Raw genomic sequence first — 15590 nt, 5'->3', positions numbered from 1 at the left:
ATGTTCCGACGGCCAAATGCGAAGAGTGGAAAGGCGCTTTCGTAAATTACAAGTTTTTTTTTTTTTTTTTTTTTTTTTTTTTTTTTTTTTTACATAAGCATTCATGAACACATGCCTACTCCAACATTTTATCGTTTTTGTCCCCGATTCGTTGCCTTCGTGAAAGTTTTTGGCTGCTAGAAGCGCGCGGCGGACTTGGCCATTCGTAGCCGCCGAGGCAATTGCTCTCTCTGCCTGTCTTTCTCTTTTTCTTGTCGCGCGCGCTCAGTCGCCAGGCGGCACTTGTTTCCTCGGCTTGGCTTCGGCTTGGTGCTGCAGCAGCGTGTATTTCTCGTCCTTACGCCGGGCCAATGCTTCCGAGTTCGTCCGACTGTAAAGGCAAGCGGCTTCTTTCGCTCGCGAAACGACTGCTTCTTATACTGTCGTCTCACTCCTCTCTTCTCGATTCGTTCACTTTTTTTTTTTTTTGTTCTTTCTCTGATTGTTGCAGGCGCAGTTAAACTTCAGCGTAGCGTAACGCGCGACAGCGTAAGTAACAGTTCTCCAGAGAGAGACGCGCGTTTCTAGCCTTCGAGGTGGTAACACAAAACATAAAAAAAAAAAAAAAAACGGGGGAGGACTGGCGCCGCGAGATGCTTCGAGAGAGTAAAATGTAGCGTACGCAGGGACAAAAGGAGCGAGACGCAAGTATATAGCACCGGACATTCAAGCAATGGTGTTTGTCCTTTTTTCCCGCCTTTTTTGTGGGCAGATTTGTGCTTGAACAAGGGCCGTAGCAAGAGGAGGGCTACCATGGTGAATTGCCCCAGGAGCCGTTTTCCGCGAATGCCGTGGCAACCATCGTGGACGGACGCAGTTCGCAGAAACGCGCTGCGTTATGCCACGCACAACCTCTGCTATATATATGTACTGTCCCCGCTCGACTCTACTCTGTATTCTTCCGCATCATCCGACCACAACTCATTGCGTTCTCTCCCGCCTTCTACGGCCGTGACGTACGCGCAGTTTCTTGCGCACGTACTCCGGTATTCTCGCTGTTTCTACGCTTTTCCACTTCTCGCTGCGAACGATTCAGGATACCCTCTGTTTTGATTCCGTGGCAACTCCGTAGATTTGTGTTGCCTATATATGTCATCCCTGCTATAACAGGACCATATTATTTAAGGCGATGAACACTGTTTATTGTAATAAATGTTTGTATGTTTGTTGTACATTGAAGTGTGAGTGTATGATACAGGTTTCGAGGGTAATTAAATTGCGACGCATCTTCTCACGGCCATTCTATAGGCTTTCTATCGTTTTCGCAAGTCTGAGTATTTGATTAAAAGTACCCTCAAGCCTGTACCACGCATTCTCATTTCACTATACATTACTAGTACAATGATCACTATAATATATATATATATAAATGGCAAAAGTATATAATTAGCACACTTACGAAAATGCGTCTTTACTAACGTAGCGGCTGTGGGACAGCCTGAGAGCGAACGTTGTCCTCCGGTGTAGCGAAATCCTAGAACTGAGCGAAAGACTCGGCACCGGAACTGCCGCGCGCACGATTGAGCGTGGTCTGCCCACCTTTAACTTTGCTTAGCTATAATAGTTTCCACGTGACGTCACAGACCCAGCTTCTCGCCGTGCTAGCACCTGGACATTACGGCCCTGATGATGTTAGCGCACCATATTATCACGCGTACATTGTTTTGCTTTGTGTCGATGACCGTTTTTCACCGGATTGTCACTGTTATCGATTAGCCAATAAGTGTGAGACCACCCGTCGTGCTATTTATCATGTTTCATGCTTAAACAACTTCTCGACGTGCTAGTACCCAAAGATGGCGGCCACAATGACGTCAGTGTAAGCTTGCTATTGCTGGGAAATGTGTGACAACCATGTATAGCGCATACCAAACCATGAGCAAGTCGTTAGGAGCTGGTACTGTTTAGACTGTACATTCTCATTTAGCTTTTGCACGACTGGCAGGTTGAGTTGGCGCTTTTGTCGTCGCAAGGATTTCAGCGCAGACGCACAGATGGTGCAAACATACGGACAGGAAGGATCAAACCCATTTGCTAGTTCATTACTGCTGTCGCAGTAAATTGATAAATTTTACGTTTACATTGACCGGCAGTCATTAACTTTCCTTCAAACTGCCGATTCCAGCCTATCGTCGTGCTAGGTCCAGGGCAGGTGTCTTTTCGTGTTCGGCTTATATTAACGTCAACGGTACTCGCAAAGTCGCCGTATGGTATGGTAATCAAGATTTCAACTCAAGATTTTCTCACCAAATCAATTAATTTTATCTGTTGCTGATTTTATGACTGGTGTGAATGTTTAAGACCTCATTTGAATGCTTCTGATGTTACATGTTTCATGTCCCATTCCCGCATTGTACTCTGAGACTCTTTCTGTTTGCTATTTTATATATATCAAAGCCCAATAAAACTATGTATACCTGCCTCTTCTGTACTCTTCTGATCTAGTCTAGTATGGCCTAATCTGTTCTGGTCTAGTCTAGTACAAACTGGCCTAATCTTGTTTGATCTTGCCTAACATAGCCTATTCTACACCAATATAGCCTAGTCTGGTCTGTTATTGCTTATTCAGGTCTATTATAACTTACTCTAGTGCAGTATAGCCTATGGTTGGTCTAGCTCTAGCATATAGCTTACTCTGGTTTAATAGTATAGCTTATTCTGGTCTTGCCTCTTCTGGGTTGGCCCAATTCGGTCTGCAGACTTTTCTATATTTTTCGCCCGCGCAGAAGCTTCCATTGGCACCGGTGGGTTTATCGCTCACTCACACTGTCATCCTTTCTTCCCGCAGAATGCAGCGGCGAGCTGTTCCTTCAGCCAGCCAAGACCGAAGTGAGCACGTTCACGCGGGAAAACTTCTTCGTGACGTGCCTGGGTGGCTCTGGTACCGACCAGCAGTCTCTGACATGGACGGGCCCAGACAGCCGCCGCATCACCGAACTCAGCGGAAGGTATGCACACAATCACCCCCTCTGTTTCTGTATATTTTTATTATTTATTACTGTTATTATTATTATTTGTTTTGTTTTGCCATTCACTGACCGGTATCTATCACAGCAGAGCCCTACGAATGCATTGTTGCTAAAGGACAACATACCTGCGCAAGCTAGTTTAGCACTGACTAGTACTGCTGTCCTGAGCTGTAAGCGGCTGTTATCGTGTGCTTGTGCTCTCCCTCTCTATTTCCTTCCTATCTGTCTAGCTCACCCTAACCCGCCCCTAGTGTAGGATAACAAATCTTATTTCTTGTTCTAGTTATCATTTCTTTCTCTTTCTTTCATCTCTGGCCGGTATCATTTCAGCCTCACTCACCAAAGACCTTAAGCCCTGTTCTAAGCGAAGCAGGAACCAAGCCACATTCTGACATAAGCGTTGTCAAAATGGAGGGGTGTACAGCTGCCGTCAGACTTAACCCGAACAACCAAGAGACCTCTTCAGAGGCCTAACTTTAGTGAGCACAAGCTGTTAGAAAGCAAACATGGAAGGCTTTGGAAGGAGGACGCATTAACCTAGCGCTTTCGGTGCACGCCAAAGGGAAATCTGCAGAACTACCTGCAGCCTGCAGGAGAAACAAAAAAAGTGCTCAAGGCATGTTCGTGTCAAGTGTGGCAGAGGCTGAACACAAGGCAATCGTAGGATTGCTGTTCCGGTGTGTCTAACATGCAGCAGGATGTTTAATTTTGAAAGCACTGGTTATAAAGCCTCGGTCTCTGTCACAGCTGTCCCCGATTTGTCGTCGGCGCGAAGTCGATCGACGGGGTAGACAAGCTGGTTGGTCGTTCCGTACTCAAGCGAGCACAGTGAAAAGAGTCAGAGTCGGGAGTAAACAAATAAACAAGATATTTATCGACTGATAAATATACACAAGTTAATAAAATAAAATAATAAGAAAAACACAAAACAGACTAACACACCTGGACTTAATATCACACAATGATGAAGACAAATAAATGCGAGTAATTAACAGTACATATACATATGAAACAGTGCGAGGATCAAATACACAAGAATACACTAAGAGTATTTCACTAAAGCAAAGTTCAAAGGAAGTCAAAGTTCAAAGGAAAACAAATGGTGTCATACGCATTGCCGGGCAGCAGCAGCAAGTCCATAAACCGTGGAAGTCGGTGCACAAAGCCTTCCCGAAGAAGGCTGGCGGTCCGATCTTGTCGAGGTGGATGCGAATTGCTGAGCTGGGGTTCCCGGGAGTCTAGATCTGACGACTTCCCTCAAGCAGGTTGAGCTAACTTGAGGTGAACTACCGTGAGTTTCGTTGCAGACGCTGGTTTGATGTCTCGTACGTCAACAAGTTCCTCGGAGTTCCGACGTGGCCAGGCGGCCCAGGCGATACTGGACGGCACTAGCCCCCCAACGGCTTCTCAGCAGCGCATAGGTTCAGCTTCTAGACTAATCAGCAGGGCCCAAAACCTGCGCTTAAATAGCCTCTCCTTTCCCTAGTTCCCTATGTAGGGAAACTGCCGCTATGTAGAATTCTCCGAATTCACGGCTCTTTGCTCCCAACAACCTTGGCCGCGTCCCTTTCACCATGGACGAAGAACCGCAGATTCTCCTCTCTCCCAATGTCAAGGGCCAAGGTGGAACCCGGCATACCACGCAGACGTACACGCACACTTCTGGGTCCGTAATCGGCGTGTCGCGTCTGGAATCGAGATGGCAGCCCGAGCGGCCACGACGCTTTTGACGCCCGTAATTCGGCGTGTCGATGTCGAGTAAATTATACGCTGCACAGTCAGGAGCCCACATTTTTGACGCTCGTAATTCGGCGTGTCGTTAATCAGCGTCCAAACCATTAGAAAATATGCCGCTCCGTGACAGTCTCCAAAAGCCGCGTAAGAAGGACCGGACATATCAAAACTTTGTTGCCTTGTGTCGCATGACCTTTTGTCTACTCTACTTTTCTGCTTTAAGCTGTGCTTTAAAAAACTGAATATTTGCAAAGCCCGAGCCACACCGCGTTGCTGCATGTAAAAGCACTTTATAAAGGTTTCCGTCATACAAAACGCAGTAGTTGGTGTACTCGCTCCATGCAACCACGGCAGAGTATTGCCGTATTAGTGTGACGGTCTGGTTTGCGACATTTTTTTCAGGATCCACATTGAACCGCCTCTACCTGGCCAGTCTGGCCTGAAGCTCGTCGTGGAAGAGGCCTGGGAATCCGACAAGGGCACTTACACCTGCTCTGCGCCGGCGCAGGGCGACGAAATCTCCTTCAACCTTATCGTCTACCGTAAGCTGACCTTAAACAACATATCATGCTTGTGCCGCACTCTATTTAAGCGTTAGCTTTTTTGCGATGATTCAGTCCTTCAATCAATGGATGTATGGTCGGTTGATATCTGAGCGCGAACGTGAAGGTATCCTATGTCGGACTCATATACCGAATCGGCTTATATATGAACATGGCTTATATATGAACATTTCTTCTACCCTGTACAAACGTGTGGGTGACCGGCTCTGTTCCCTACATAATTGTGCAAAGAAATAACGGTAATTAGCGCCTCCCGGTGCATTTAAATCGAAGCTTTCTTTGCCTTCCTCACCAGCGTTAAATGCGTCTGCTCGGTCGGCTTCTCGCCGAGTAATGTGACCCAATCCTGTACCCAGTGTAATAGTGTATACTGGGCTGGCCTCAGAGATTGTGCAGTCAAAACCGGGCCGATCCCGAAGTAAGTGTAAACCACAGTAGCGTGGGTTAGGTGGTGGAGAATCGTTGTGTATATCACACCGCTCTCCTCCCGGATGTTTGGCAAGCTGGTCCTTGCATCGTCATTTAATTAGATGGCTTGTTTATTAACCATTCCCTCTACAGAATTTAACTGTATTTCAAAGAAGTCTTTGACAATCATTGTAGATAGTTTTTACCGGAATGTTCTCCCCTATACACGAATTGCAATATCCCTTACCACATGTTCCTTTCTCTCTCTCTCTCTCTCTCGTCTGCTGTGAACGTGCAGGAGCGATCACCTTCGAAGGCACACCTCAGCTTCAGCAAGGCACCGAGGGCGAAGACTTCACGCTCCAGTGCAGCGCCCAAGCCGAGCAGAAGCCTGTCGTCTCCTGGACCAGGGACTCCAAGTCCATCATAAACAGTGCGTGCCTCTTACGCTATCCCAAGGTTATGCTGCGCGCACGCTAGCACTTGGCACCAGTTTCTCCGAAGCCAAATCCAAATTGTCCGGACTGTACTGCTTTGAATGCCAAAAACGAACGGTGATGGCCAGGCCATTTCAGTCCGTGAAGTTGAGTTTGGAAACTGATACGGTTTATTTGGCGGCTTACGTTCCTCTCCTTATTGTATATTCATGCAATTAGATCTAAAAAGTCTCTTTTTGTGCCCGTTAAGTAGTTGATTCCTGAGGACGTTACCTGTTTATTGAATGAATATATATTAGGAAAATGAATGCGATGTATAATAAAAGATAAGCAGTATAGGTATCAAATTTTTGTATGAAGGAACTGGCTGCACCCACTTGGTAGAATAAAAAGATCAGCTAAATTGTTTTCTTTTTTTTCATTCAGGAGATTTACTTGATAAAAATTTCGGACATAATTTTTTTTACAGCGAAGCTGTTAAGGGCTCACTCTTTTTATTCGTAATCCCATTTTCGTCTTATCCCAGAAACGATTCCGAAACAGTTTGGTGATGGTCACGCCACCTCATTTCTTCTAGCGGCAGTTTCACCGCGTTGTGATGTTTGTTGCCTTGCACGCTGCTGAACTTCATTTATGTTCGAGCCTAGTAGAGACCGCATTTAGGATACAAATGGCAGCACCTGTCCCTTGGTTTGCTCTCGTCTGACCCCGCTTTCCATTTCAGACAAAAAGTACCAGATGGAAGGCCAGTCTCTGCTCATCCGCAACCTTTCTCGGCACGATGCCGGTAACTACACATGCAGCGCCTTCTTGGCCACCTCGCACCTCTCCTCAGTCAAGTCCATAGTGGTGACGCTGCAAGTCAACTGTGAGTCCGTGTCTACCATGATCCCCTGCTCTTCTGATGTAGCGGCTTGGATTCAGTAAACAAAGAGTTCTAAATCGCTGTCCAGTTAGGGCAGGCGTCCGTGTTAATGCATTCTAAAATGGGCCCTCACAAAAGATTGTCACGGCTCTACGATGCAAAAGAGAGTTCCTTAGTATTTATACAGCCCTTTCACTGAAGCGAGAGTGATTGATGTGCTCTTTGCAAAAATATGAAAATGAGCTCTTAATCTGCTTCGAACAGCGATTTCTGCAAACCTGTGAGCCAGAAGCGGCCGAATTTCTATTTGCTATACGTATAGTTCCTCTTTTTTGTTCTTCTCTGAAAGCTGGAACAAAAATTGGCGACGCAAATCTGGTGCCCCCTTTTATATATGGGCTTTTCGCATACTGAGAAACTTAGCAGGAGCCGGCGTGAATTAAACACAAAGATCTCCTTCTGTATATAATTTAAATTAAAAAATATCAATGGCGATTTAACAATAAATAAGAGCGAAATGCGTTAGCATTACGTCGCACTTCTTTGTGGTGCTGGATCCATGATCACACACACATACACACACATATAAACGCTCTTCTAAGCTATGCCCTATTTACCTGTACGACGTCACCAGCTTCCCACTCTACACACGCACACTTTTTAGAGCGCAGCTATTAGGCGCCCGTTGCTGCGTCGGCATCCCTGGTAACCGAGCGAACAAGCACAGCGAAGGATGAAAGATCACACGCGGAAAGACGGCAATAGTGAAGAGAGCACGAGAAGGAAAGCGGAGGAGGGGGGTATGGCGAAAGCGTGAAAAGAAAAGCGTAGTGCCACGCAAGACGGGCTCTGCAGCGACGATGGCTATGAGATGGCACCAGAGTAGCGTGCGTCGATCGTTGTTCACCGATGACGCCACCGATACCATATATGGAAACAAAGCGCTGCATGAGCGGAGGTCTGTGCGCAGCGGCTGCCGTGAATCGTGACCACGCGTCACTCATGCGCTGCCTCTCACGATCTCTCTATTAGCGAGGTAGTCACGCCACACTTCGCTCCGTTAGTGACGTGCTGCATGAGACAGATTGTCTAAGCCAGCCAATATATCGGGAAATGAAAACATGTATAGAGCTGCGTTCAAATTTATCATTAGGGAGTATCGTCATCGTCGGTGAATTTTTTTTCTCGTTGACACTTCTAATGCTAACGCATTAAAAATATACCCTATGTCTTTTAGCGATTCCGTGCGCTTAACTTGTCTGCCATGAGTGTACGTCGCTTAACTCGGACTCTCTCTCTCTTTCTTACTCTTTGCACGTGTGCTACGCGTGGTGCAGATCCTGCCGAGTGGAAGCAGCCCATCCAGGACGCGGCCTACTCCAGCGTCGGAGCCATGGCCGTGCTGCACTGTGAGGCTGGAGGCATGCCCGAGCCCAGCGTCAACTGGTTCCGCGACGACCAGCTCCTGGAGCCTGACGAGCGCCGGCAGATCGTCGGCGACACAGGCGCAAGCACGCTCAAGGCGAGTTGCCTCCACGTCAGACAGACAGAGCTTTCCGATTGCAGTTCCCGTGGTGTCAACCATTTTCTTGGCATTGCCGATGGAGACAACGTTTATAGGAGGATCGTAGTGCGAGGTTGCGTGCAACACGAACTTGATATTAAAAAAAAAGATTGACTGATTGACTGAATGATTGATTCATTGAATTGCACAGACTCCGGGACCAGCCATGCACCCTTAATCGATGCCCTTGACCAACTGCGCACCTGCGAGTGGAAGTTTCGTGGCATTCTGTTCAGGGGGCGTTAGGTGCCTGGCGTTCTGCTTTTGCGCGTGTAGAGGTCGACTGAAAGGCAACAGAAAAGAATAAGGCGCTTGATAGGCTTGCTTCCCCACTTCAGCACCTGGCATTGCGAATTTTGTCAGTGCGTGTTGTTTGTGTAACAGTGAGTTTATAGCGTTGATTACAGTTGCGTGTTACGTTGTGCATACTTGCACAACGTCGTAGATAGTTGCGTAGCCTCCACCGGCTCCACCAATACAAGTGGTTCAGGAATAACTTGAAGATAGCTGGTTTTCGTTTCTTATTTTCTTTTTTTTTGCATGAATACCTTTGTAGACGTCACGACAAGTACCTGCGTCTATTTGCGTAAACGACGAGAAGCCCCACCTACCCCTGTGCAAACGACATAACCACGCACGCTATCTTTGTAGCTGTCGTGCTGACAGTGCCACAGGTATTCAAGGCGACCGTGTTATTGCTGATTTCCAGAAGTGAATCGAATCCAATATCGAATAGTTTTCGAATAATGAACAGCCGTTATCACAATTAGTATACAACGATGTTCACATCCTAGTAGGGTATTCTTACAGTTAGCAAGTGTCTGTCATTACAATATATTACGTTATGGAGTGTTGTTTATTAAAACCACAAATGGAGCATTAGGAGCGAACAAGTAGTTTCTTCGCATGCACAGGACTCTTCAGAAAGTGCGAATGATCGCTGTATAGCCTGTGAAATATGGCTACCTAAGCGTCATAGCCTGTTCCACTACGCAAGTTCTCATGTTTTATGTCTATAATATGTCCACAGAGGTGAATATTTACCATACTTTTACTACAATTTTAAGTTTAATTTCTGAAAAATTTTAAAACTACACGCATTTACGAATAGTGATTATACGATTCAAAGACCGAATCGAATAGTACACTACAGTCGACTCCCGATAATTCGAAGTCGCTTAATTGGAAATTTCAGTTAATTGGAAGCGAAGCAGGGGTCCCGTCAGTTTTGCATGCAAACCAACAGAAAAAAATGCTCGGTAATTAGAAGTTAGAAGTCTAAAATAGTGGTTAATTAGAAGTTATTTCTCAATCGGATGTCTCGACGTGATCGTAATGTTAGAGAAATTTCCTATTTTTAAAGTGAAAATCAGCTTTGCATGCCGCACGGGCATCGCTAGCATCGCAGCTGACTACAGCGCCGCAGCTCATGAAGCGTCAATGTTAGGTACTGGCGTCTTTGGCATCGCAGCTGACGACAGCGCCGAAGATCATCAGGCGGCAAGGTTAGCCGCGTCACCTGGTCTTTCTGTGGCGTTTACGTACTAGGCCTCTCTGTGCTCTCCGTTTGTTTTCTCGAGTGTTGTAGTGCGTCAGGCCTCGTTGCACAGAGGTTCCGCTTGCGGCGCGCCGCATTTCAGCTGCACAATGGCAACCCACGGACCTTATCGGACGCTCGACTTGGCGACGAAAGTAAAGATTATGAAAGAAGTTGAGGAAAGAGGCATTGCCAAGTAGGAGCGAAATGCGATTTCACGCGAAGGTACGGCATCAAGCCCAACACTCTTTCAAACTTCCTGAAGAGCAAGCGCTCGATACTCGAAGCGGTTGAAAAAGACCAGCTCAAGATGTCTCGCAAGAGAATGCGCACCGGCGCCCATCCGGAGTTAGAGCAAGCGTTGCTCATTTGGATTAGGGAGGCACAGAGCAATCACCTTCCGCTCAGTGGCGATATCGTTGCAGCGAAAGCCTTATCGCTTGCGGCGATGTTAGGAATTGAAAACTTTGCCTCTTCAGATGGATGGTTGACACGTTTCAATCAACGTCACAACCTGGTGTTCAAAAGCGTGAGTGGCGAAAGGGCGTCCGTCGACCAGGAAGCATGTGCGACGTGGAGAGAACAAAAGCTTCGCGAATACTTGAGCGAATATAAGCCGGAAGACATCTTCAATGCCAACGAGACGGCACTTTTTTACAAGATGTTACCCGAGAAGACATTGACCTTCAAGGACGATGACTGTGCTGGAGGGAAACGCAGCAAAGAGAGAGTGTCCGTTTTAATTGCCGCGAACATGACTGGCACGGAGCGATGTCGCCTGCTGGTGCTCGGCAAGGCCGCTAAGCCTAGATGTTTTAAGGGCGTCAAAACGCTGCCTGTCTATTACGCATCCAATAGAAAGGCGTGGATGACGTCGGAACTATTTAAAGACTGGCTACATAAACTAGATCGCAAGTTCACATCACCTAACCGTAAGGTATTGCTTCTTGTTGATCAGTGCAGTGCCCACATGAATGTGCCGGCCTTGAGTGCCATCTGCGTCGCCTACTTGCCAGCCAACACAACATCGGTGTTGCAACCTGTGGATCAGGAGATCATAAAAAATGTGAAGGTGCTGTACCGAAAGCACCTTCTCGAGCGGATGCTCTTGTGCATGGAGAGCTCCATGCAGTACGAGGTGAGCCTCCTCAGTGCTATCCACATGTTAGCGCGAGCGTGGGGCCGCGTTAAAGAAGAAACAATTGTAAACTGCTTCAGGGCATGTGCTTTTAGTGCAAGTGTGGTGGGAGTTGGTTCGTCTTCTCCAGCGGGGGAAGCAGACACAAGCGAGCTCGACGACCATACTCTTCAAGCAGCTCTCGGTGACGTCACTTTCGAAGAGTACGTCGCCGTTGATGGCACTGTTGAAACGTGCAGTGCGCTGACGGACAGTGAAATTATTGAAATGGTTCGGCCCAACGAGGCTGCTAACGAAATTGACGGGGACAACATTCTAAGTGAGCCACAACCTGCGGCTGCTGATGTAGCTGCGGGCCTTGCCATCGCGCAGCGATTTTTTGCTGCAGAGAGCAATGCCGATGAAGCACTCGGCCACGTCTACAGCCTGCAGAACTTGCTCTCCGTAGCAAGATGCCGCAAGCAGAAGCAGACGGCAATAACCGATTTTTTTTCATAGTCATTTTTCGAATAAAAATATCCGTTTTTGTTTTTTGTGGTTAATTGGAAGTTTGCTTAATTCGAAGTTTTTTGCAGTGCCCGTGAACTTCGTATTAACGGGAGTCAACTGTATTTGATTCGTGTTTGAAAAGTTTCGAATATTCGCGCACCCCTACAAAAACAAAAAAAACGTATCGTTGCTGCTTGCAACTACGGATCGGGTCATTACTATAACCCGGCGTGTATCTTATGCAGATCAAGGTGACTGATGTGGCTGACTTCGGGGAGTACATGTGCCGAGCTCGCAATGACCTGAACGTACTGGAGCATGTCGTCACTCTCAAGGAAGGAGGTTTGTCCCAGTTACTTTCTCTTTTCCTAGCTCTTCCCGTGCATAGAAGCAAAGCTGACAACTCTGTTTAAGGCATTTCCATTCTTTTTTTGTGGTGCTAGAAAAAAAAAAGTCGCAGTTTTCACCGAAAGGCAAATCATCAAATGTGATAGAAAATTAGTAGCCAACTATACGAACCAAGGATAGTAGACTTATCAGCCGTATAAACTTGTAAACATTCGCTTACAACTAAATTACCAAGCACGGTGTAACGTGTGCACAGGTAAACATGAACACATCTCGCTCGATGACCGCGGAAACTCACTGTCAAAACGCTGGAGTGAGGAGGCACAGCAGCAGCGAACGAATTGACCTTCGTGCTGTCTCTCATTTCACCGCCAACTAAACGTCGAAAGCACAGCGCATACAAAGCTACCGGCACCAGTTGCACTTTGTCCCCATCGCAAATCGCTTTGAAGATGAGGCCCGCGCGGGCGCGCACTTTTTCCACGTCGCAGATCGCTTTCAAGATGAGGCCCGCGCGGGCGCGCACTTTTTCCACGTCGCAGATCGCTTTCAAGATGCGCCCGCGCGGCCGCGCCATAAGCAGCCGCCGCTGGAGTAGAACCCCCCCCCTGTGCCTCGCAGTGCGACCTTGCCCCGCCTTTCTCCCTTGCGTGCGCGCGATTGAGCCGCGATCGTTGGCTGACCCTCGCAAGCTTTACTCGCACATACAGCGTATGGCGCGCAGCGACGATGTTACCATGTTTGGACTATATACTTAACCTCACAGCGATGTCCACAACCACGGCGATGGCAGAAATACGCTTGAAGTGTCCATATAATTGCTATCGCAATAAAACAAAACAAAAAGGTTGTGTATCTATTCTCATCATTAGACAACGAGGACCGTGATGTAAATTTTCAAAGCACGTGAACGCAGTCCATCTGGATCTCGTCATTGTGCGATCATAAAAGCATCCGAAAAATGTGTCATTTTTTTTGCCTGGCAACTACTCAATGGGTGAAAAAGAAATGCTGGCTCTCCCGTAATCGAGAGTGGATGTAAGCATGCAATGGCTACTGGCAAAGCAGATTGGTGCCGCGGCGCAGACCTGAAAGCTTACTGAGCCAAAAATGAACCTGTTTTGAACTGAACCTCGTTGCAAGTCTCGTCTCGGCCAAACAACCACCGCGGCACACTGGACACTGCTGGCCTGGTCACGCAGCGTGGCTGCCACCTCTCGAAGGAGGTGGCGCAAAACCCGTGCCGCGGAACTCAAACCACTGGCTTTGAAAAGAGCATAGACAACCCTGTCCAAGCACCAAAACATGACAATCAAGTGTATGGTGCCCTGTATCTGCCTTTTGACTGTCACTATTGGAAATGACAAATAACTTCAGCGTACTAGAAGTTACAGCTTCAGTGATGTTGTGAACAAACATTAGGAACAACTTGGAAGCAATATTTTTTGTAACTTGTTTGAGCAGTAACTAGCGTATGTAATGCGGTCCTGTACAAAGGGTTGGTGGCCAGAGACTGCATTTTATTAACTTTTGACTGGTTGCTCGGATGATCTCGTTTTGTTCTCTCAATGATGGCCAGGATGTTCTCGTTTGAATGCCCGTATAACTGCTCTGGCTTTTGGCTCAAGGTCACTTGAAGGCTGCCGACAACAAGAGCTAAAAGCATTTCATGCTCGTGACAAGTATCGTGCAATAAGTCGCGGGATAGCTTAGCTCAATATAGTTAGCACATCTTGCTCCCCGCTTCATGTTGCAGCAGTGGCATGACACCAATCTCCAGTGGCGGCGTGTCATTTCTTATTGCCCGCTTAGATGGGACGTTGCCTCCAAGTGACTGCTGCATCAGTGTCTCTCCAGCCAATACACTGGCGCCTATTTTGACCACGCCACCACCGAAAGGTTTCCTCGTTTTACGCTATAAAAATGGCTCTTCGTTGTCCAACTAAGCCTCGTTGTTTCAGCTAGTCGGGCGGCAACGGCAAGTCAGGCGTAAGCAACTGCCTATAGCGTAAAGGCTCGCAGTTTTTCAGCGATGGCAAATAGCGACAGGTTTGGTCGCCCTTGTCGCGTTGCCATTCTTTTAACAGCGAAGCTGTTTAAGCCAGCCATAATTTGTGGTGCGTATCAAGAAACTACCAAGAAAGAAAAGAAACTTTCTTGCCGAGGCGGGATTCAAGCCCGCGTACCCCCAGTCCCAAAGCGAACGTCGTAATCACTAGGCTGTACAGCCACACTTGCAGAACATGCATTTATGCGAACCATATGATTGCGTTCTAGCGTCATCGTCTTCATCCACAGCTGGCGCATTCGCATGCTCGGGCTCTGCGGGGTGAAGAGGTTTTGTGTGCTATGAGAGCAAGAGAGAGAGACGCATTCACGGAACGGGTCTCCTGGAACCAACCCTGGCACGCGGTGTCGGCATTGAAACGCGGTGTCGGCATTGAAACGCGGTGTCGGCATTGAAACGCGGTGTCGGCATTGAAACGCGGTGTCAGTGTTGCAAGCTGCGCTATGCAATGCGCAGTGACGGCCGTAAGTCCGAACGCGCGAAAAGAAATTATCATCATCATGAGTAAAAAGATCAAAAGTTCGAGCGCACTTCCGGAAAATGCTGGGCTACGATCGCCCAGCTTAGCTGTTTAAAGCGTTGCGCGGCCGAGTGCAAGGTTAAGCATGTTTTTTTTTATGTCCAGCTTGAAAATTTTGTTTGTCACCTGGAAGTCGCCACGGCGGCTTCCACTGGTTACCATAATTGCATAACAACATGGCTGCAAGCAGGCAGCCCGCTTTGATCTGAATTCGCAGTTGTGACAGCGAAAAATAAATGGTAAAATCAGCCTTCACTTAGCCTCATCTAATGCTGAGGACAAAATATTGGCGATGCTATGTCAATATTGCTACGGACAAGTATTTACGATGATGAAGAGGTGAACAGTGTGAAGATGACGACGACGATTAGAGGCTAGCACGGGCTGTTGCCTCTTGGCCAAGTGCGGCGAATTTGCTTTTAAATATACTTGTATGTTGGAACCAGCTAGCTCAAGGCAGGGGTAATTGGTGACTGCAGGGAGAGGCCTTCGTCCTGTAGTGGACATAAATGTGGGCTGATGATGATGATGATACTTTATGTAGCTTCTCGTCTGCGTCTTCCTATGTAACATAGTATTTGGTGGAGGTGTGGTGTATTAATCCCAGTACCTCATCACGTAGCTTCGCAGTGGACAGTACGTCGAGCCTTCCATCATGGCTCCCGGCAACGACACCTGCTGCCACTTAAACGACCTACATCGCTCTCTCCGCTCCCTTGAGATCACCTGTGTCCTTTGACGTTTGTTTGCCTGAAACGCCACCAAGAGCCACGAAAGCGTTTCGATGTTTTTAACCCTGGCGACATGGCAGGTGAAATGTAGATGTACTATAATATGGTTAAAACATTGGCCTCGGTACACATTGGCAGATTTTTATGGGCGTAAAGTTGTACTTAATCAGGTAGAAATAG

General features: G+C 47.4%; 1 protein-coding gene across 1 annotated transcript in view; it reads left to right on the top strand.

Moving 5' to 3' along the window:
* The window catches only part of LOC119455614 (neural cell adhesion molecule 1-like), a 436211-nt gene that overhangs the window by 413720 nt on the left and 6901 nt on the right, over positions 1-15590 (top strand). The window contains 6 exon segments of the mRNA XM_037717028.2: positions 2828-2987; positions 5145-5284; positions 6012-6146; positions 6875-7018; positions 8353-8537; positions 11989-12085. Coding sequence (XP_037572956.1) covers positions 2828-2987; positions 5145-5284; positions 6012-6146; positions 6875-7018; positions 8353-8537; positions 11989-12085 — 861 coding nt within the window.

The sequence above is a fragment of the Dermacentor silvarum genome, chromosome 6 (genome assembly GCF_013339745.2).
Source record: "Dermacentor silvarum isolate Dsil-2018 chromosome 6, BIME_Dsil_1.4, whole genome shotgun sequence".
Taxonomy (NCBI): Eukaryota; Metazoa; Arthropoda; class Arachnida; order Ixodida; family Ixodidae; genus Dermacentor; species Dermacentor silvarum.
Note: the sequence above shows the minus strand (reverse complement) of the source record. Positions and strands in the feature narration are given on the sequence as shown.